We start from the raw sequence: 23,149 nt of genomic DNA, 5'->3' as shown, positions 1-23,149 counted from the left end.
TGAACTTTGTTACAGAGGCTCAAGAACTATTACAAATAAAAATAATAAACGCTAAAGAACAAAGAAAGAAAAACGCACATAATTTAGTAACAGACTGTTCATTAAATAAGAATGAAATACAAGTGCACATTACATAGAAAATAATATTACAAATATACTACAGATATATACAAGAAACAAAAAGAAGAACAGATGGAAGGCTTGAAGATGGATATTAAATTTTTTTTTACTTTTCTGCTTTAAAATATATATATATATATATATATATATATATATATATATATAATAACCCTGACTCTATAAATGTGTGGAGCTTTGCTGGCTTGTTGGATATGAAACCAGATCCCCAATCAGAACTTAACCTCTCCTTCAGCTTCCTTCTAGGAAACAATGAGCTGCTCTTTGCTGCAGAGGCTGAAAGGCGAGCTGTCAGGCTGTAGTAACAGGGTCTGGGTCTGAGGGGAGGTCCATCCATCCAGGGGAAGTCTATGAGGTGGTTTTGGAGAGGATCTGCATGGAGGCAGGAGGAGGTCCTGGCTCTCACAGAGGGAGGAGGCTGGACTTTGTGACTCCGTGGTGCGGCTCCGACACACCGGGGGCTGCTTTAATACCAGGAACGGGAGGAGGCAGAGGAGCGCTCACAGAGAGAAGCAGCAGTCCGGGACAGTCCAGCATCCTCCATGTGTCAAACGGACTCTGGGATCGAGGAGCGCGCACGGCTGGAACCAAAAAAAACCCAAAACCGCTCCATCTTCCTTTACATCTTCTCTGATCTCCGCTCACATTCCAAGCTTCCCTGTCGGATTTGTTCCCCTTGAGACATGAGCTATTTTCTATCACTAATGTTTCCATTCATCCACGGACTCCTGTAGCGCGCACAGGTCATGCGCAGCCTCGTTGTCTCCTGTCTGCCGGCGCGTCTTTGTCATTGTAATCCAGCTGTAATCATTGCGCATCTGCCCGACACCCGGTGTGGATCTCTAACACGTCACCCGGTCCTTCTTTGGATTTAGTTTGACTTTTTTCCCCCTCTTCTCCTCTACAAACCTCTTTGATAAGATCCCAAACACAGCCTGAGGATGTGGCGCCGCTCCCCGACCTGTCCGTCCTCCTCCTCCTGGTCCACCTGTAGGTTTATCCTCTGCTCTCTGCTGCTGATCCAGACCTTCTGCTCTACCTCCGCACTAATTACAGGTAAGATTTAAAAAGATCACATGGCTTCGTAATAACACATCGCGACACCCACCGTGCGTAAAAGTCTATCCAAAGCTCCGATTTATTTAGTCTGCGCTCCTGGCTCCAGATCTGGACCGTAATAATGTTAGAGAATTACTAATAATCAGCTGTGAACGTCTTAAAACAAAAATAATTAATTTCACTGCTTTTATTTTCTTTAATGTTTCAAAGGATTAAAAAAAAAAAAAAAAAAACGTGGCAAGATTTAGAAATCTTAAGTTTAAGAATTAAAATAAAAACAACCTGCAGAACTTTGTGATTTTGTCTTCAGGGATATTTCAACCATTAAAGCAACTAAACGCTGTTATTTTTCCTATAAACCTTGAATTATTCTTAAAAATACCTTAAGGTAAGGAAGGAAGAAAAAGAAAGAATAAAATAAGTTTATAATAAAAGCAATGAAAAAAAAACTGTGTATAAAATTAAAGGGCAATAAATAAATTAAAGCAAATCCAAACACTTATTTAATACTTGCTTTCTAGTTTTGCTCAAATAGGTTGTTATTTTTCCTAAACTGTAAATTATTCTCTAGAAGACATGTAACATAATCTCACTTTAATGCGGTAAAGAAAGAAAGAAAGAAAACTTGTGTATAAAAAGTAAAGAGCAATAAAAAAAAAAGCAAATTCAAACACTGAATGAATACTTTCTAGTTTTGCTCATTTAGATTAATTTTTCCCAAACAGTGAATTATTCTCCAAAATACGTTAAAGTCTCACTTTCAATGCGGTATGAAAGAAAGAAAGAAAGAAAGAAAGAAAGAAAGAAAGAAAGAAAGAAAGAAAGAAAGAAAGAAAGAAAGAAAGAAAGAAAGAAAGAAGTCTATAATAAAGCAAGAAAAAAACGTGTTCATAAAACGTAAAAGGCAACAAATAAATTTAACACTGATTAAATATTTGCTTTTTCTAGTTTTTCTGTCCAAAGCATCTCCAGTGTTGTCCATGCGGTCACTATAAAGTGTTGCTCAAATCAAAAGTTGTAAAAATCGTGTCACAGTTGGTTGAGGTTAAATAATCCTTTTCCAAATAGATATTTGCTCACATTTCTAGTCGGACTATAGATCCGTTCTTCCTCCTCGGGTGTGACACATGTTGCATCACTATAATGTCTGGATGCAGAGACTGGAGGAGGATGGATGTCTTACAGCAGCTGGCCCCTGAGGGCCCCTGAGAAGAGAGGATTAAAGTCAGTGCTTCTGGAGATCCTTTATCACTTATCAATAGTTTGATAAGTTTAGATTCTGGGATTTAACTTCTTAAGTTCAGCTTTAAACTCTCATACAGTAGATGGCTTAAAAAGGACAAATAATAATAATAAATAAAATCAGATCTTAACCATTTCCACCTTTTTTTGACTCTTATCTTTTGCCCCCTGAAGCAAACGGAGCCAGATGAGAATCAGATGGAGGATAGAAACCTGTACCAGATGTTTGTTTTTTTTCCTTTTTCTGGTCAAACCTGAGAATGTGTTGAACAGGAACTCTCTCTCTCTCAGATCCCCAAAAACCTCCATCAGCTGAGGACGCTGCTGCATTGTGATCACAGCAGATCAGATTCCCCAACCTGGCATCCCAAATATGCACTGTATCATCTGTCCTTTTGTCCTCCTCCTTAACACTAAAGTGGGAGCCTCTGGGATTTGATCATGAAACTGCTGATCACATCAATGGTGCAGGCTTTTTTCTAGAGCTTCTCCTCTTTTTGAAGTTGTTATTTTTAGGGATCCACAGACACAAAGTGAACCAAATGTGAAATTCAGTTGGAAAAAAGATGACGGCCAAGTCAAAAGTAAAGACTGTTTGACCAGATCAAGATTTTCAATCAGAGTGAGTGACCTTTAGTGGAGGAAAGGTCACATTTTTCACTCTGCTTCAGCTCGTACCCTTTAAACGACTGTTGGAACTGCTTTATTTGATTATTTTATCAGTTTTTGTTTGGCCCTGTCGGAACCTTCTTTTTTCTAGTTCCAGCAAGATTCATTGTGTCTTCTTTTTGAATAGTATGTTAAGCTGAGGTTTTGTTTATTCAGACAAGGATTTTCAGGATTTTTTTTGATCTCCTGACATGTTTCGAGTGTCAACTGCCAGTCTTCGTCAGAGGAGTTCTGCTGATGCCTTTGATGCTTCCTTTGAAGTTTCACTTGACGTAATAGTACCAGTGAGATTAATTTTGTCTTCTTTTTGAATAGTATGTTAAGTTGTGGTTTCGTTTAATCAGACAAGGATTTTCAGGATTTTTTTTTATCTCCTGACATGTTTCGACTGTCATCTGCCAGTCTTCATCAAAGGTGTCTGCTGATGCTTTTCATGGTTCCTTTGAAGTTTCACTTGATTTCCATGTAATAGTTCCAACGAGATTCATTTTGTCTTCTTTTTGAATAGTTGTTAAATTTAGAAATCAGACTCCATAGTGACACCACAATGGTTCCACAGTGGTTCCACAGTGGTTCCACAGTGGTTCCACAGTGGTTCCTGGTTCCGCTAGAGAGTTTTTTCTTCTCACTGTCGCTAAATGCTTCTTCACGTGTATCTTGTTGGGTTCTTTTTGTTACTATGGACTTTATATTTTGTTAAAGCGCACTGAGATGACTTTGTTGTAATTTGCGCTATATAAATAAAGTTGAGTTGAGTTGAGTTGGTTGGTGTAACTGCAGCCATCAGCCAAGCCACCTCAGGAGCACGCATCCAATGTTTGTTTATCACGGAGCACCGCTGATTAGATACTGTGGATAGATAATGGGCACCCGACCGAACCCTGACGGGATCCGACGGCACCGGACGGGTGGGGTTCCGACAGATATTTAGATCTGGTTTTTGGGTTTGGTCACATAGTGTCGTTTGTGCTGCAGCGTTCTTCCTTTCCTGCTGCAGCTGCCACAGCTGATCAGTGGTGGATGTAGAATGGAGCAGAGGACAATTTTAAAGAAATACACTGTTGAAACATTCCTTTTTCTGCACAATAACATGGATTATTCTTATCTTTGATACATGGATTATGGAAATAGATCTGACGGCTCTCCAAGACTGTCATGAACGCGCACGCGTCATTTGACGTCATCATCAGCGTCGACGTCACGTCCACAGAAATGGGTGGGAAAATCAGACTCCGAAAAGCAAAATGTATCACACAATCTTTTCAAGGCAACAGGTAGAAATATGCGTTAACTCATTCTCTTTGGTTTAGAGCACTTCATCACCCATTAGTAGTAAAAAAAACTTAAAATGAATGTTTATTTTTTTCTCAAATCTTGCCCTATGCCTTAAAATTTCCTGAAAAACCCTGTCTGAACAAACAAAACCTCAACTTAGCATACTTCTTTTTTTTAACCTTAGCTTTCTGTTACTTTGCTTAGTTTATTTTTTATTTTTTTTGTTTTGCTCTACTTTGTCTTAAACCAACAGGATTAATGCATATCAGGCAGAAACAGCAGCTGAAAAACAAGAGGAAATCAACAGGACCTCTGAGACACAGAGTCCCCTCCTCAGTGCCTCCTCACACAGCCCTGACACTTACAAACCTGCCAGTTTAATTACGCCCAAAGGTTGTAAATTTTACAGTTGCGGTGGAGTCGGCAGGGTTCGTCTGCTCTGCCCCAATCCACAGCTCTGCTTTATTACTGAACCCAGAGGCACAAAACCAGACGGCACTGAGAGAAGCTATTGTCGCACTGGGGCCTCTGAGTTTACTCCACTATACAGAGAAAACAGCACGATCTGTGAGATTAGCAGGACAACATGCATCCATCGCATCCAACATCCATCCATCCATTGAGTTTTCAATTTTCAGACTTCAGCTGATGGCTGTAATGTTTTACCTGTCAAATAGTAAGAAAATACGAGGAAAAGTTGTTTTTTGAACAAAAATCTATTGATAAAACATGTGATTACAAAAAAATAATAATATCTTTTTTGTTCATATTTCACTCAGTGTAGACATTTCTTTTATCATCAAACTCTTATTTAATGTTGCCCGACTATATCGTCCAAATACTCAAATCATCATAAGATAAGTTTAAAAATTATCCATAACTCTTGTTGTTCATAAGGAGTGTTGATCTTAACACAGCCAATCAGCTGTAAGGAGATGATGACACATGACACTAATTAATTATTTTCATATTCAACACCTGAGGCAGCAACAACAATCCAGCTTCAATGGACCACATTGGCTGTGTTCAAAATCACATAAAGTACTATGTACTACAAACTCAGTGAGTATATACTGTCTACTATATACTATAAGTATGATTAGGATGATGACCGTTTCCACTGAAGTGTACTTCTATGTTTCCCACGATTCATTTCAAACCTGAAGTACACTGAGGCTAAATATCCACCTTTGAAAGTTCTGAAAACATTTTAAATGAGAAAGTGACCAAGTAGAATATCAACATGAGGTCATTTGATCCATAAAACTTATGGAAACACATTTCACGCTGACATTTCAGAGATTTTAGGAGACCCACCATTGTGCTACTGACAAAACTTCTGGTTAAACTCAAAACAAGAGCCCTATTTACAAAAACTAACGAAAGATAAGAAGAGATGCTTTTGTTTTGAAAAGATGATGTTTGATGTTTAGCTGGAAGCCGATATCATGTACTGAGTTCACATCATACTGAGATTGTATGTGCACATATATGCGCGTGTTGCATCTTGTGGTGTGGATGGTGATGACAAAAAAGGTGGTGCAGAAAAAGTTTGACTTCAAAAAAAATTTTGGCTGAAAAAAATAATAATTCATTTTTGTTTTCAAAGTGTTTTATTTGTTTATTGGGTTAGGGTTAGGGTTAGGGTTAACCCTAACCCTAACCCTAACCCTTACATTCTGCTCACAATGCATCATGGGGTGGTTGAATATGACTGTGCTCACCGTGCATACTTAAAAAATGTCCCGATATAGTATACATCTGGGTATTTCTCGCATACTCAATCTTTTCATACTATCCAATGTGTATGCACAACATAGTAATTTGACTTTAATATTAGAACAAGTAGTACGTTAGTATATACCATTTCGAACACAATCTATTTTATTTTAGACCAGGGACAGACTGGCGTGCTGGCCAAGGTGTGAACCACCTTGAAAAAGTGACCAAGTAGGATATAAACATCTGGTCAATTAATAGATAAAACTTGCAGAAACACATTTAATTCTGACATTTTGGAGATTTTCAGAGAACCTCCATTGTGCTACGGATAAAACTTCAAGTTAACTTCAAAACAAGAGCTCTATTTACAAAAGTGTTAAAAAACGAATGGAAGACAAGAAGAGATGCTTTTGTGTTGAATAAGGGATGTTTGATTTTTAGCTTGAAGCCGGTCCCAGGACGATTTTACGTTCTGCTTGCAATGCATGATGGGGCGGTTGAGTATGACTAGTGTGCCCACCGTGCATACTTAAAAAATGTCATCAGGGTATTTCTCACGTACTCAGTCTTTTCATACTATCTAATGTGAACGCACTACTGCGTTAGTATGCGATTTGTGTTAAAGCCACAGTCTTTAACACACTTTACTTTGTTCTGTATGTCCCACAGTTACACAGTATTAGGCAGGTAGCCATAATATTATGGCTGATACGTACATGTTAAAAAATGCAACCATATTTTGTATTTAAAAATCAGACCTAATGATGCCTGTGTCTTGATGAGTGACGAAACCCTGTTTGCATAAAGCTGTGTAGTTATAGTCAGTGAGATATAAGATAAACCTCAGGTGGCAGAAACTGTTCTACAAACTTGTTAAATGTTTGATTTTTTAAACTTATTTTTGGAGCTCTTCTTTGGCTGATTAAATACTGTAATTATCTGTTTTATTTCTGATTTAAACCTCAAACCAAAATGAGCCGAGGTCATCAAAGGTCACAGGATGCTGATAAGAGATTCCCTCTCTTCTATCTTGCGTTGACTTTGATCCTTTGCGGTTTGGAAATGGTTTGATTAGAATTGATGATGATAACAACGACTCGCTAATGCTGTTTTAACAACGTGACGTCCTCACCGGGGTCAACTTTAATTCATGTTATACATGTGCAGAAAAAGAGCAAAGCATCCGCCTGGACCTCTGTCTCATTCTGCTAACGAAGGAGGAGGAAGAGGAGGAGGAGGGTGATGACTGCCTGCTCCTAGACACTGACATGTGTCTGCTCCTACCCATAAACCCCTGTGTTTGGGGTCGCTTCCTGTTCATCTGTTGGTTCAAATTACATTTGGGCTCGTAACAATGTGGGCCACTCACTGTTTTTAAGAGCCAGGTTTGGGTGTCTCGTTTACCTGCGCGGATAATACGACATCATGAATAAAAAAAATGGAGGAAAATGTGAATAAATGCCACTTCTACAGCAAATATTGATGATTTTACAAAGGATTCTTAAATAAGTCTTTGGGTTTAGTTTGGGTGTCTCGTTTACATGCACGGTTAAATCCATCATAACAACATAATTACGTTTTTAAATAATTGTTATTATTATTAATGTTATTCATTTTGATTATTTTTCATTTTTAACCTTTGTGGTATACAGTGTGGACATCAAAGTAAGAATTTCATTGTACAAAAAAATTTGGTTCATAATGTCTGAGAAACATGTGATGACTATTAGCCAATTAGAGAAGAACAAAATGAGAGTTTTATTACTTTAGAACAAAATAACAAACAAACAATAGAAATGCTCAATACAACTGCAACAAATTGATTAAATTTACATTTCTATCAGTTTGATATTCACATGAGTTTATCACATCTGATAAATGTGATTACCTCCATCCCAACCATGAATGTAACCATTGAATCTGTGTGTCGCTCCAATAAAAACCTGCCGCGTGCTGCCATCAGCGATTCTGAAACTGAGAGACATTTAAAGCATGTCCAACAATTCAACATCACCCCCTGACCTTGTGCTGACCTTCCTGTCGTCGTCCACAGGTACCGAGGCCAGCTGTGAGAACGAAGGCGAGGTGCTGCACATCCCTCACATCACTGACAACCCATGCATCACCTGTGTCTGTCTGGTAAGAGCATCACTGTGAGAAGGTTTCCCTCAGACTGAGTGGATAAATGAGTTCTGCATTGTGTGAAGATGATTGTTGACATCTCTTATTCTGTTGAAAGGTGATCTCATTCAGTGATTTGATAAAACATCAGCGTTTAGTGCCTTTAAACAGAAGCTATAGGAAACAAACCTAAAATCCAAAGTGGTTACATAACATTTTTTAATTTTGAATCAATTATTCAGAATTAAATAATTTGGAATTAAAGTATTCTGCTGCATACTTTAGGTCTGGGGGTTGGTAAGGGTTCTGATTGGTCAGGGGGCGAACGTGACGTATTCACGTCTATCAGGAAAAAAAAACACAACAAACCTTTTATTGTCGGCAACAACATTGAAAACCGTGGGAATGTCTGCATGTTGATGCGTCTGTCCATTCACTCTTTTCATCACATCCATGTCTTCTAAGGCTCTTAAATAGATAAATAAATAGTCTCAAATCCAACGTTTGCTTTGGTGGCCATCTTGGATTGTGCCGTCACCAGCGCGTCATCGCGACAGGACGAGCAAGCGCAGAACGACCAGAATTAATTCAAAGATGAATCGGACTTTTACAGGATCGAGGAATTAGGAATTAAAATAAGAATAAACCAGCCACTTCATTTGGATTTAGGTTTCATTCGGGATGGCCATTTTCAGGGGTGAGTAGGGTTGAGTTTTGGCCTGGATGTTGCAATACAATACATATCACGATGCTTGGGTCACGATACGATTAAAATTAAACGTAGAGACGAAAAATCAAGTTGCTGTATATGTTCATCAGAATATATTGATCATTCAGAGGACAAATTGAGTCAAAACTATTTGCTTCAAAGCATCCTATTTATTATTTATTATTAGTGTTTTTGCACATCAAAACACTGCCATCATAAAATACGGTGCAACAAGTTTCTCTTCACTGAAACTACTGTGTAGAAGTCTCAGAGTAATTATTGATTAAATATCAGGAAAAAAACAACTATTATTATTATTTTTTTTTTAGAAAAATCGATTTAAAATCGGCACCCAAAGAATCTCAATATATCCTGAGATAATTTTTTTTTTTTTTCACACCCCTAGTTTAAAGAGGATTTAATTTTAATTCTGAATTAAAGCTCCCATGTAAATGTGTTCAGTGTTTAACAAGAACAGGAATTCATTTTAAATTTGACTTTTTTACAATTTTCCACACATTTACAGAAAACTGTGAGCGAAACCTGAAGCGATGGTGGTGTTTGTTTTACCAGACGTGCCTCATGCCGTCACGCTGTCTTGGCTCGTCCTGGCCGTTAAAAGTAGCCTACAAAACATTAGGGGACATCCCGGGTTTTTTTTGTTGTTTTCTGAAACATGTGCACTTTGACCCCTCGCCCTCCCACCTCCACCTCCTCTCTGCTGCACAGCTCTTTGTTGTAGAGGAAAAGAGTGGCTTTTCTGTCTCACTGACTCCACACAGGCTAAAAAAGAGAGGCTTCAGTTTTTAAAAGGCGTCACGTGACCCAGAGTTGACCACGCAGGAAATGTACAGATGTGGACTCCATGGGTGCGTCCTCACTGTGTGTGTGTGTTTACCTGCATCCAATCTGCTTGTTTCTGAATGAGTGCAGTTATGTCAACTTTAAACACGTTTATTTGATCAGCAGTTTGGTTACTTGAAAGGCATTTATTTTGTTTTCTGCAATGAAGACGTGCAAAAAAAATTTCAGGAATCTTCAAAGGTTGTTCGCTTCCTTGATTTGTGATGACTTCATTTATTTATTTTACTTGTCGTCGATTAGAGATTAAGATTAACAGCGATACATGTTTTATTCTTGCAAAAAATTAAACAAACAACATTTTTTGTTGTCCCTGATGATGGGTAAGCTAAACTTTATCAGAAGAAAAGATAAAAAAAAAGAGGGTTACAGTGTTTCACCCTAGTGGGGGGAGGAGAACCAGGGAGAGGGAGTTAGGGTGGGACATTAAACATTAATTGGCTCTTTTGGTTGCGCTCTGCAGCTCAGAGCAAACAGGAAGTGAACCACATGCCAAGTGGACTCCAGATTTTACGACCACGCAGACTTGTCCGTGTACCTGGTGTAACACAAAACACTACTCGGCAGGTATTTTTTTGCATCGACCCACATTAAATGTAACACTGACCTGCATTTCACCGCCCAGTGAAACAGAGCAGGAGAGATGAACACGAGCTTAGAGGAGAGACTGGCAGACGAGCTACGAAAGTACCGACACCTTTACCCGTTCCAGGAGTACAAGGACTACAGAGAAGCGCTAAGAATCATGGGAAATGTAGGATTTTACTGGAAACTATGTAACGGTGCGCTCGCGTATGAAAGCTCTGAGGAGCGCGGACAGTCGGCCATGAGTCAGCTCCACGGAGATTCAGCCTAAGTATGTTTGAGCCTTGACAGTACCAAACTAGAAAAAATGAAGGCGTTAAATGGTGTGAAAATGGCCGACATTTAGCCTCAAGGAGATATAAGGTCAGCTGATTAGTGGTGGCCTAGTGGTTAAGGAAGCGAACCTCCTTAACCGGAGGGTCACCGGTTCGAATCTCACCTAGGTCATCACTGTGGGATGCTGAACAAGTTCCTTAACCCTAACTGCTCACTGCTCCTCAGGGATGGGTCAAAGGCAGAGAAAGATTTTCATATACGTATGTATCTCTACTGTATGTGACAACAATAAATGTGATTATTATGGAGATGGTTGTGAACATGTTTGTCGAGGGTTAGGGTTGATTGTTGTGAAAAGCGTACAGAAGTCGTTTGATTTCCATTTTTGTTTCTAAACAATTGATAAGCCTGGATTATTATTATTCTTCTTCTTCTTCTTCTTCTTCTTCTTCTTCTTCTTCTTTGTCTCCTTCTTCTTCTTTCATCTTTCTTCTTCTTCTTCTTCTTCTTCTTCTTCTTCTTCTTCTTCTTCTTCTTCTTCTTCTTCTTTCTCTTCTTCTTCTTCTCTTCTTCTTCTTCTATGAAGGAACAACTTCATTAACTTCTCCAACCCAACAGTCTATATGCAAATCAAGGTGTTAAGGACCATCTTGATCTTCAACACCAGGTTGGGACTATCTTGGTGTTAAAGCAGCGTTTTTGTTTCGTTTGACGAAAAATATTGTCAACAACAACTAAAACCACTCTCAAGTTCCTGAAGAAAGTAAAACTCTTTGCTTGTTTTTAAACTGAAGACTTGAAACAAAACTTAGATATTCAATGCCTTAGTCTCTCTTCAAACATGCTGTGCCCTGTGTGACTCTTTGTTCATACGTTGGTTCATATCAAAGTGATATCTGTAACATAATTTCAGTAGTAACATCTTCAGCAAAGGTTGTACTTCTATCAGATTAAAGCAAAGGTCGGTGAACATTGTGATCACTGGTGAACCTTTAACTTTTATCGCTGTTTATTGATTTTAGGAGATCTGAACAAAAACCTTCCTGATGAAAGCAGACAGTTTTAAACTCTTTACATCCTCCACACAGTCGAGTGTCACGTGGGAAGTTGTGGAACGCTCTTGAAGAAAAGCAGCCACATGAAGGATGTCAGATGTCAGAGAGTGGGTTGAAACGCATGAATCCAATGAATTACATGCATATTGAACCTTAGCCTCTGGCTCCTGATTGGCTGCTGCTCAACACACGGAGCTGACTGAGCCTTGCTGTGTTATCGGGCACACATCAGCCAAAGCTCGCTGAATGCTATCAGTCATCAGCAGCCAATGGGCCGCCTTTCATCTCTGCTTTAACCCCTCTTACAAACACACACACACGCACCACCCCCACCCCGCGTGCACGCACACTCAAACATGCTTACATTCAACACACTGACTTTATTGATTTTGGATCTGGGAAAACTTTTCAGTGCCGTTTGTTTTGTTTTTTTCCTTAAAATAAGTCAACGCTCTTATAATCACACAATTAAAACAGCTCAATATTTGCTCTGATTTATTTTTTTCCTAAATAAGCTTTAAAAGGCCTAACAGTCTGACTTGCGAAAGATTGATACTTTTTTTTATATATATATATATAATTCAAGTGTTGCTCTGGAAATTTACTTTCAACTGCCAGTCTTCTTCAGAGGCATCTGCTGATCGCTTTGATGCTTCCTTGACTCCCGCGTAATAATTCCATCCAATTCTTTTTCTCTTCTTTTTGAATAATATGTGAAGGTTTCATTTATTCAGGCAACATTTTTTTTTTTTGGAAATTTGATCTCACGACATGTTTCGACTGCCAACTGTCAGTCTTCCTCAGAGGCATCTAATGATTGCTTTGATGTATTCCTACGAGTTCTTTCATAAGGAAAGCATCAAAGCATCTACTGATCTCGTAGGGATACACTAAAGCAGTGTTTCTCATATGGGGGTACGTGTACCCCTTGGGGTACACAATGACACTACAGGGGCTACTTGAGAGAGAAAAAATTGCCAAATGAAAGCATTATAAATACAAGGAGTTGTGTTTATTTTTTACACTGAATTTTACCAGCAACTCACAAAACGAGAACAAAAACACACAAAATAATAGAAAAATATACTGAATAATTAAAATAACAGACAAGCAACAAGAAAATGAACTGAAAAGACAAACATCAGTCTTGGTCCCACGCCAGGCAGGAGATGACCGTAATTGATAAAAAATATAGAAATAAATCTATTCAGGAGGAATTAAATACTGTTTAATTCTACTTATTACAAAATGAGATTATTTAAAATGTGTGTTATTGTGTCATTCCATCATTTTGCTCTATAGATGTTTGTCACAGAATTCTGAGCAAAATGTACATAAGGGGGCTGAAGTAAGAAAAAGGGGGTACTTGAGCCAATAAAGTAACATGTCAGGAGATCAAATTTCCTAAAAAAATGTGTCTGAAAAAATGAAACCTTAACATATTATTTCAAAAAAGAAGACTAGGCAATGCAAATGTATTTGTATAGCGCATTTCATACACAAGGCAACTCAGTGTGCTTTACATGATCAAAAAGTGCAACAGACAAGAGCTTAAAATCAATAAGGACATTAAAGTTGGCAACAAAACATTTAAAAACATCAGTAAAAACATTTTAAATCATCAACAACATGACCAAAAATCTCCCTCTCAATCATACGCAGTAGAGAAAAAAAAGTGGAATTGTGGAATTATGATAAATTGTTGATTGTGCAGCTGCAGTTGTTCTTTATTTTGAAAGTTATTCTGATCACATAAAATGTTTTAAATACTTCCTGTGTGGCTGTGATTGAGGAGCCATCCGGGCCTCTGTGTCACTCATACATGGAAGGTATGGAGGGATGGGGGGATGGGGGGATGGGGGGAGCGAGAGTCTCCTCTGAGGGTCTGGACTATACCTGCTTGTAGCTCTGTGAGCATGGACCCACACACACACGTGTGCATTCACACACAGAGGATCCATTGTGTGTGTCCGGGTGAGGCCGAGTGCTGTAATGGGTCCTGGAGTGGAAGCGGCTGACAGACTGACTGACAGGAAGGTCGCCATGACGATCTGTTATCTCACAAGGAGTCAGTCCATCTCCGTCACGCTCTTCATTGTCCACCGTCTATCTGTCTGTCCATCTTTATGTCTTTTTCCACTCTCTCATCGGCTCCCCCCCCCCCCCCCCACCTTCCTCTCCATCACTTGATGATGATCAGCTGCTGTTTTACCTTTTATCAGAGAGGCTTCAGATTAACGTCTTCAAATGTTGGATTAGTCTTTAGTATTTAGCAAAATGTTCCAGATTTATTCACCTTGATGTGTTTGGAGACTAAACAATGATTGTGTTTAAAAATACACACACAAAGGGTCTAAAACTCAATATGACACACCCTGGATAGAAAAACCAGTTCATCACAGGCTGCTCACTCACACAAAGTCATCTCTATAGCCAATATTAAAATTCCATCAATGAATCGATTTATATTCCTATGATTCAACTACATGGATCTGTGCTCGGCAAGTTAAGCTTCCGGACGACATATATTGATCTAAAATCAATTGATTGTGACACACAACCTTATGACGAGGAGGCAAATATACACACGTGGACAACATAACATGCAAACTCAACTCAGAAAGGAAAAGCTAAGTCATGGATTGAAACAACAGAAAAGTACAAAATAATAACTAAACTAAACTCTGAGAAAATGTAACTGATGATGTCATAGAGTGGTGAACCAATAGGCTTACAGGAAGACATGAGTCCTATTGACACAGGAAGCAACGATTAAAAGTGTTACAGAGCAGCACCAACCGCTACACGCTGCATTTAAGGTGTTTAGACACAGTTCATAAATCTCCAAAGAAATCAGGGAAAGAGTTGAGTTTTCTTGTTATTAGTGAGTGTGAAGCAGCTGTGGCTGAAAACGTGTGTGTTTCACTGCATTATCTGACAAATGGCCAGATGCTCACTCTTATATTTACTGGACTAGCTTCATGTAGGCTGTGTGTTTGAATATCTGATGCAAACTAGTCATTCCTAACCAGAAACATATTATATATATAATAATCATTTATTATAATTTTTCAAAACTTCAAGAAAACATGAATAAGTTGAATGAATAAAGGATTTAATTAATTTTATTTTGAATATGAGTGTAATATAATTCAACCAGCACAAGATAATTTCAAATCAACCCCAAATATAATAGAAATAAAAGATTAAGAGTTAAAAATACACTATTTTTTATGTTCCACAAGGAGTGGAATAGAACTGAAGCTTATTTAACCCCATTCCTCTTCACTTTTATGTAAATATGATTAAAATACTACCTTCCATTCAACATGCAATAGTAAAATATGGTAATACATAAAGAAAATAAGGATAATTTATAGAAAAACGCTGATTTATTTTCTAACCCAGACACAAATAACTCAAACGGTTACAATATGTTAAGCTTTCATTTATACAGGAAATTCACTTTAATCTCCTGACGTGTTTCGACGGCTAACTGTCAGTCTTCCTCAAAGGCATCTACTGATCACTTTGATGTGTCCCTATGAGTTCTCTTCAAACAGTTCAAATAGTTACATTTGTCCCAGACAAAAGTGAGAATTAGAAATCCTTCTGACACTCATGAACAAAGACTAACAACAAAAGATACTTTCATTTTTAAACAACCATGTGTGTGTCATATATACGTATATAATGACTTTAGCATGTTAAGGCTCAGCTATCTGATATGATATACGCTCATTCCTCAACCTCTACATTACAGCCACAAATCAGGACGAGCTCAGAGGTCCAGACCAGCAGCTCTGAATCGATCAAGCAGGCATTCCTGTGGGGCCTCATGTTCAACATGTGTGTGTGTGTGTGTGTGTGTGTGAGTGAGTGTGAGTGTGTGTGTGTTGAAGGTTGTTTTCCGTCCTTCAGCTCAAACAGTAGCTGGTCGATACAGGAGGGGTGAGGTGCACCTGATAACACTGAACCAACACTTCCCTGTTATCTATATCTATGTTTACTCTGCTTCGTTTACTCACTGCCTGTGTAAATATAAATCAAAGTCAGTGATGATTGATGTGTTACAGAAAATAGTCACTTCCATTGATGGGTAGTAGGAAGTAAAGAGGAGGAGGAGGAGAAACAAATTAATTTCTGAAGGCATTTCCTTTTTGGACTTTTTAGAAGTTAAGATTGCAAAATTTTTGTTGAAGTTTAATCTTAAATTACCTTTCAACATGTGAGTTTGTAATTCCAGAAAGTTCCTTTTGTCTTCTTTTTGAATAATACTTTAATGTTTCATTTATTCAGACAATTGTTCTTCAGGAAATTGACTTTGATCTCCTGATATGTCTCGACTGTCAATTGCCAGTCTTCTTCAGAAGCATATGCTAATCGCTTTGATGTTTCCTTGATGTTTTCACTCAATAATTCCAGAAAGTTCCTTTTGTCTTCTTTTTGAATAATACATTAAGGTTTCATTTATTCAGACAATTGTTCTTCAGAAAATTGACTTTGATCTCCTGATATGTTTCGACTGTCAATTTCCAGTCTTCTTCATAAAATTTTAAACCATATCCTTCCTATAAAAGTAAAGCAGACTGGGATAATTCTAAGAATTTTCTGGTTTACTATGATGAATCCTTTAATCTCATTTACTGAAGTTATTTCAATTCAACATTTACCGTTTGTCCAGTTTCTAAAGTTAAGCCAAAAACTCACGTGGATCGTACTGCATTGGTGCGATTAACCTTTGCTAATAAATTTAGCCAATGACGGAGCTGAGCAGCTGATTAAATTCATGAATACAATTCGATTACATGAATTACTGATGAAAGATGCTTGTGGAGCAACACTGAGAAATGTCTTTAGAATCCTCCTGGTTAGAAAAAAACCCTCTGGTCATTTTATATCTAATAAAACTGCCTTAATAAAAGTGTGTGTGTGTGTGTGTGTGTGTGTGTGTGTGTGTGTGTGTGTGTGTGTGTGTGTGTGTGTGTGTGTGTGTGTGCGTGTGTGTGTGCGCGTGTGCGTGTGCGTGTGTGTGTCTGTGTGTGTGTGTGTGTGTGTGTGTTCAAACTGTGGTCCAGTCCACTGGCTTTCAGTGGTATGTGGAGTGTTTATAAGGCATGGTGACCCGTAGTGAGCTTTGACCCTGATACGGGGGGGGGGTCACATGTAGTAACACCACTCTGTGGATGACAGAGGGAAGGACATGACCTTGGACACCAAATTGTTTCTGGTTGTTGTAAAGACAATATTGTTTTTAATACTTTCTTTCACAAACTGTGAATTTATATCAAAAAAACTGATGACATTTTGTGTGTGTGGAGGATAAAAAGCGTTTGACTTTCTTCTTAAAGCAGCTTCATGTTCAGAAACAAGGTCCGAGACGACACATGGATGCAGATGTTTTCTTTGTCTATATTTGTCGTCAAATGTTCATTTATATCCTGGGAGCCTCATCGAGTTCAGGAATCTCTTTATCACGAGTTCACTCACTGGCCAAAAGGGGTGGAATCAAAAACAGCTCACTCAACCCACGCAGTTCACTCATATTTAGTATCGACTGTTATTACAAACCGTATACCTGCAAAAGGACTTATTTAAATTAAATGTTCAGAAATTATTCTTTAACAATGATGTAGTAAAAACTAACTTCCAAAATCGGATATCTTTATTGCAATTTGTGTGTTTCTGGTTATACATTTTAGTGTTTCATTGGCATTGTGTGTAGAATACCGAGGAGGAAATGTTACTTTTTCATATTGAGACATGGCGAATACTGAGCAAAATGCATTTCTCCAGCATCCTGTGAGCAAAGTATCAGTCGTCATTAGAAAGCTGCAACTTGTCAAACTGAGGAATGAACTCTCATGTATGATTAGGAATGGTGACGTCCATCTTAAATCAGGCTTTTGTGAGGCCTTTTATGTGAAAAATTATGATTTACTTTCGTCGTAGCATTTGGTTGACAAGTGGGTGAAACAAAACAATATCAGACAAATACAACAGTTGAGTTAAAATTCATCAAATAAACACAAAAGAAGCAAAATGTTTCACATCATAGTGTTCTTTAGGGGTTTGTTTCATTATTGTTTTAATGTGTCGGCCATTTTTAGTCTCTACGACATATGTCAAACTCGAGGCCAGCGGGACAAATCCGGCCCTTTAGGTCATCTAATTTGGCCCGCAGGAGAAAGTAAAAATGACAGAGAAACCATGAATCGGTTTGTACATTTCCAACTAATGCAGTTGAAGATATCTCAGTGTCTCCAAATACACAAATTCAATGAAACTCTATAATAAATACAGGGCTCAGCGTTTTCCCAATGATGGCAGTCATTTTTAACTCTTGTTTTTTCCAAATTCCTGCCATTTCCCTCAAATTATTCCACAAATTTAAAATAAGAGTTGGTCAAATAATCAAGGAAATCTTTCAAGGACTGATATCTGTCACCTTTTACTTGGATATTGTCAGTGTCTTACATATTTTTACATATTATTTACAAGTGCAAGTGCAAACTAGGGCACATTAAGGTGGAATTTACTCGTTTTCGCTGCCAAAAGTCTGTGACCCATTGAGATCAAACTGGTCCGTATTTGGCCCCTGAACTATAATGAGTTTGACACCCCTGCTCTAGAACTCTATGGGTGAAACTCTATTCCTTTATGCAGAAAAAGCTTCTTCAGTGATTTAAACACCACCAATGATCAGGAGAGTCTAAATCACAAAGATAAGATAATTAATCACATTGACCATGTGAATCTAATTTAACGTATTTGTCTCCTTAAAGTGAGCAGTAGCAACAGTTGTATTGAGATACTTTCTTTAAATCATTGCTTTTTGTGCAGAACAGTCTCTCTTTATTCTACGTCCTCTGTCCCTTTTCTCCATCCCTCTTTTCTCCTGTCATGACATCATTTGTCCTCAGTGTGGTTAGGGGTTTGGTTGGGCTATAAAAAAACCTCCCAGATTTATTTTTACCCCAACTTTGATCCGTCCTCGTTAGAGCCGCCTGCCGCATAGCCACGGGGCCCGCCAGCCTAGCTTTACGAACCCTCACAGCATGTAAAGTCAAAAGTGCTGCATGTGGATAAAGTGGGCAGTAAAAGTCGGGCGTGAAAGCTGAGTGAATTAAACAAGCACAGACTCCGTCCGGTCCCACGGTGCCGTTGGGGGGGTGATGGCGGATGCAGACTGTGGCGTTCCAGCAGGTGACAGCAAGATTGGAGAGCTGGTGTGAAAATTCACAGCTTAACTGTGAAGACTGAGTCTGTTTTTATTGAGAAAGCCCAGGCAGCAAAGTGCAGATATTAGTGGCAGAGGGCAGAGGTGGTGAAAAGGGGATTGTAAACAGTAAAAAGCAGCTTTTATGGACCAGATTTGCTGATTGTTTCAAGCAATTTAGGAGTTACATAGTTGAGGTGCCTTTTCCACTTGGAGATGTCTCAGCTACATTTGGATGGCTTTACATCAAGTGTCATTATATTATAAGTGCGGTACTTTGCAGTGTGTTTAAGATTTATATATGCAATAATATGGTCTCACATGCAGAGGAGGTGTTGTACTGTATATGCAAACCTTTAACCGAGAAAAGGTAACAACAAAATACTCATCTCTTCTTAGAGAAATATTGATTAATAACAATAACAGTGAATGGGCTCAATAGATGTTGTTACAGTTAGAACTTCTGATTTAAAGCATGGAGGCCCTGGATAATAAGTAGACCTGTTTATGTTAGGGTGAAAGAAGTCACCAATTTTCCGGTATGAATGAGTGTGGTGCTGATAGACTGGAGTTCTGTTCAGTTCTGTTCAATAATAATAATAATAATAATAATAATAATAATAATAATAATAATAATAATAATAATAATAACAAGAGTATGTGCTTTTGTATTATTAGATTGATTAGACTCCTAATTATGATTAAAGCTCTTTCAACACCATGCTTTTGGTGACAGATCAGATGAAATGGCATCAAATTAACTTTGGGAAAATGTACTAAGTTCATATATTATATCTCAATACACCAGTCAACTTAAAAACAACAACAAAAAAAAACTGCAGGTATGATGATAAAGGTGAAGAAGAAGAAAGTAGAGGAACTTACTTTGATCTTCTGACATGTTTTGACTGCCAACTGTCAGTCTTCATCAGAGGCGTCTGCTGATTGCTTTGATGTTTCCTTGACATTTCCACTCAATAATTCCAGCAAGTTCCTTTTGTCTTCTTTTTGAATAATACGTAAGGGTTTCATTTATTCCTCAGGAAATTTACTTTGATCTCCTGATATGTTTCGACTGTCAACTGCTAGTCTTCTTCAGAGGCGCATGATCACTTTGATGTTTTCCTTCTTTCTGGGCATGGCTGACTTGACAGTTCTGTCAAACTATAACATATTAATTTAAAAAAGAAGACAAAATGAACTTGCAGGAATTAATTTGTAATTATTTTTGTTTTTGTTTTTATCTTTGCGTGTGTTCCTTTTAGGACGGAAAAGCCGACTGCAAACAGGAGAAATGTCCACTGGTCTCTGAGGACTGTGCTCTGGTGGTCAAACAGACAGGAGCCTGCTGTGAGAGGTGCAAAGGTAAGACTGACTTTAAAACCAACATTATACAACATCATTCATCACTCAATTCTGTTCAATCAACTGTTCCCTTCACTTTGTAAAAGTATCATCATCAAAAACCAAAGGAACACTTTGACCTGGTTTAACTTTGTCTGATTATGATTGGGACTATCATTCATATATGTTCTCTACCCTCAGCATGAGGAGGCATGTTTATGTGACAGGGTTTGTTGCCATGTTAACATTGATTGGTATAAATAGAGCCTCCCTTCTACCAGAAAGTGCTAGAGTAACCCTGCTGTAAATAAAAATAAAAATACAAAAAACATTAGAACATAGCGGAACTTTCCTAATTAGTCAAAAGTTTACCTTCATTGGTAAAATGGGGCTAAAAGTTACCCGCAAAAAGAATTCTGGATTAAATAGTCTGAACCTCTCCATGGATTTTTTTACTAATTACTAGGAATTTCTCAGTGTTTTTTTCAACTAGTGCGTAAATATAAAATCAATGAACTTGAATATAAATACTGGATTGTAAATTTTATTTTCACAAGCTTTATTTTTGAAAACCTCATGAAGACACAATTGGTGGATTCTTCTTTGTTGGTGTTCAGCGACTTCTTTTTCCGGTCGGCGAATTGGGTATCGAAAGTAGGAATCGAAATTGAAAAATTTGATTCTCCCGGGATAAATTGATACTTGATACTCGATGCCCAACCTTAACACTAGTACATATAGAAAACATCTCAATGGTGAGTACTGTACAGCATTCTCACAATAACTTAATTAACCTAAATTACATTAACTTAAAGTAAGTTTATTGGATTCCAGAACAGGAAGTGCATCCAAAGTTCTGCACCTATTCATTTACGTGTCTTCTTGTTTGTACGCCTTCATAACTGCGTTCATTAAGTGGCAGATTCAGACTCTGTAGGAATGAAATAATATTATAAACAACCATAAACACTCTCCTCCTCTCCCTCAGCAGAGGCGTGGCCGTTGTGTTTATAGTCCTTTACTTTTACAATCGTGCACAATCGGCTCCACCACCGCAGCCTGTGTTAGATCTATTGTGCGGTTGACTATTTTTTCACTTTTATAAAATCATACGCACAGTTTAAAAGCACCAGAGCCGATTTGTGGCCTTTTATTTGAAATTATTTAGTGAACATATATTTTATTAAGCAGTTTGAGTGCAATGTACTAGGCCTTTAAAAATGCTTTATTATTAAATGTATTTTCCAATTAAGCCTTCAAAAAAAACTGCTTTGTTAGCATTCCTAGCATTAAAAATATATTTAGAATTATATACAATAATATATTACAATAACACTATTGCTTTGAAAAATTTAAAATATTTGTATGTTGTTTTTGCATCAATAATTATATTGTGTAACACGGTCCCCTGTAAGAGAAATGTGGAGCAGTTCTAGAAAGAGTGTTAGAGAATATTATTGAAGCAACTGAAACAATGGAAAGCACAAGTAATAAACACAACATAAGTCTTTGAAGGATAACTTGAGCCATGAAAGAAAACTTGATGCGTCGTCAGGGGCGACCCCAGACATCTTGTGGCCCTAAGTGAGATACCTTTTGTGGCCCCCACACTGCCAATTACGGACAGTTAAGGAACACAAAAAGCAGATAGCGTATACTATTATAAACCAAATTAATTAAATTGTTCCCTCTATGAACATAATGGCTATAGTTTAACTAACTGCTCTTAACTCTGATGAACCACTTTAACATTGAGGGTAAAATCAAATGTATGTAAAGCCACTCTAATGGAAGATAAATAATACAACAAAAGGTTAAAACCTGATAAAAAAAATGTTTTCATAAATGATTATTTTCAAAAAGCCAATAATTATAATGTAAAGGCATAACGGATTCCTTCAAATACACTTCTAACTCTGAACTATTTTACAAAACAGAAACACAATGAACAAGGTAATAACTGCTAAAAAGAACAAAAGAAAAGTAAAGTTAAACATGAATACAAATAGAAATAGAAAAAATAAAACACTCATTGCAACAAAATACGACAGAAAAAAGCTGTTGTTTTAAACTGTGTTACTGACAGGAAGTGAGACTCTCCTCTACATTACCATATACATCCTCTTGTAGTTATGATTGAGTGTCTGAAGACTTGGTTTCCACAGAAGAAAGTGGATTAATGGCTGTGATCAGGTTTCATGCTATGGACAGTTTAACATTGATCTGAGACCACTTACTGTAAATGGGATGTAATGAATAGGCTATTAATTTAACAAGGAGCAGACATCAGTCCAACAGCAGCAGCCCAGTGAGTGTGAGGGGTCAGTTTCTATACCTGCTTATCATGTTCACGGGTCAGAGAAGCTGTAGACGAGTCATCTGATCTCAAACATGGATGGCGCACCATGATCGGTCCATGCAGGGTTAACACGCATAAAAGGAGACACACAATCACTTCATGGTCCAGTTCAGTAACTTCAAATAACAACTCAAGGTCTGCATGTTTATTAATCATGTGGAGAAACTGTACATATCCAATGCATGCATGAGGAGAGCATGCAATATCTGCAAATGAAGGCTGAGCACAAAGATACTAAATTTATCTCCAAGATAAACATGCAGTTCCTGTCAATTCATTCATTCATTGACTTGCATTAAGTAACTGCACATTACTACAGTGTAGTAAAGTAATTTAGTTACAATTTGTTTTTTTTTTTGTAGTGCATTTCTTCACTTTGTTACACAAGAAATGTACTGTATATGGTTACTGGATGTGATAATGGGTTCTCCAACTACAGGGTGTAACCTGGTTGGTGTAACCTGGTAGACGTACTGACATTGACTACCGCCCCCCAAATAAAAAATAAAAAAACC

At 37.8% G+C, this 23,149-nt stretch overlaps 1 protein-coding gene across 1 annotated transcript in view; it reads left to right on the top strand.

The window, feature by feature from the left end:
* Nucleotides 1-550: 550 nt before the first annotated feature.
* Nucleotides 551-23,149, top strand: part of bmper (BMP binding endothelial regulator) — a 37,550-nt gene continuing 14,951 nt past the window's right edge. The window contains exons 1-3 of the mRNA XM_028470705.1: nt 551-1,194; nt 8,159-8,244; nt 20,197-20,296. Of these exons, the coding sequence (XP_028326506.1) occupies nt 1,080-1,194; nt 8,159-8,244; nt 20,197-20,296 (301 nt within the window). The 5' untranslated portion in view covers nt 551-1,079. The remainder of the gene's footprint in view (nt 1,195-8,158; nt 8,245-20,196; nt 20,297-23,149) is intronic.

The sequence above is a fragment of the Gouania willdenowi genome, chromosome 16 (assembly GCF_900634775.1).
Source record: "Gouania willdenowi chromosome 16, fGouWil2.1, whole genome shotgun sequence".
In the NCBI taxonomy this organism is placed as follows: domain Eukaryota; kingdom Metazoa; phylum Chordata; class Actinopteri; order Blenniiformes; family Gobiesocidae; genus Gouania; species Gouania willdenowi.
This window is presented reverse-complemented; position numbering and strand designations above follow the sequence as displayed.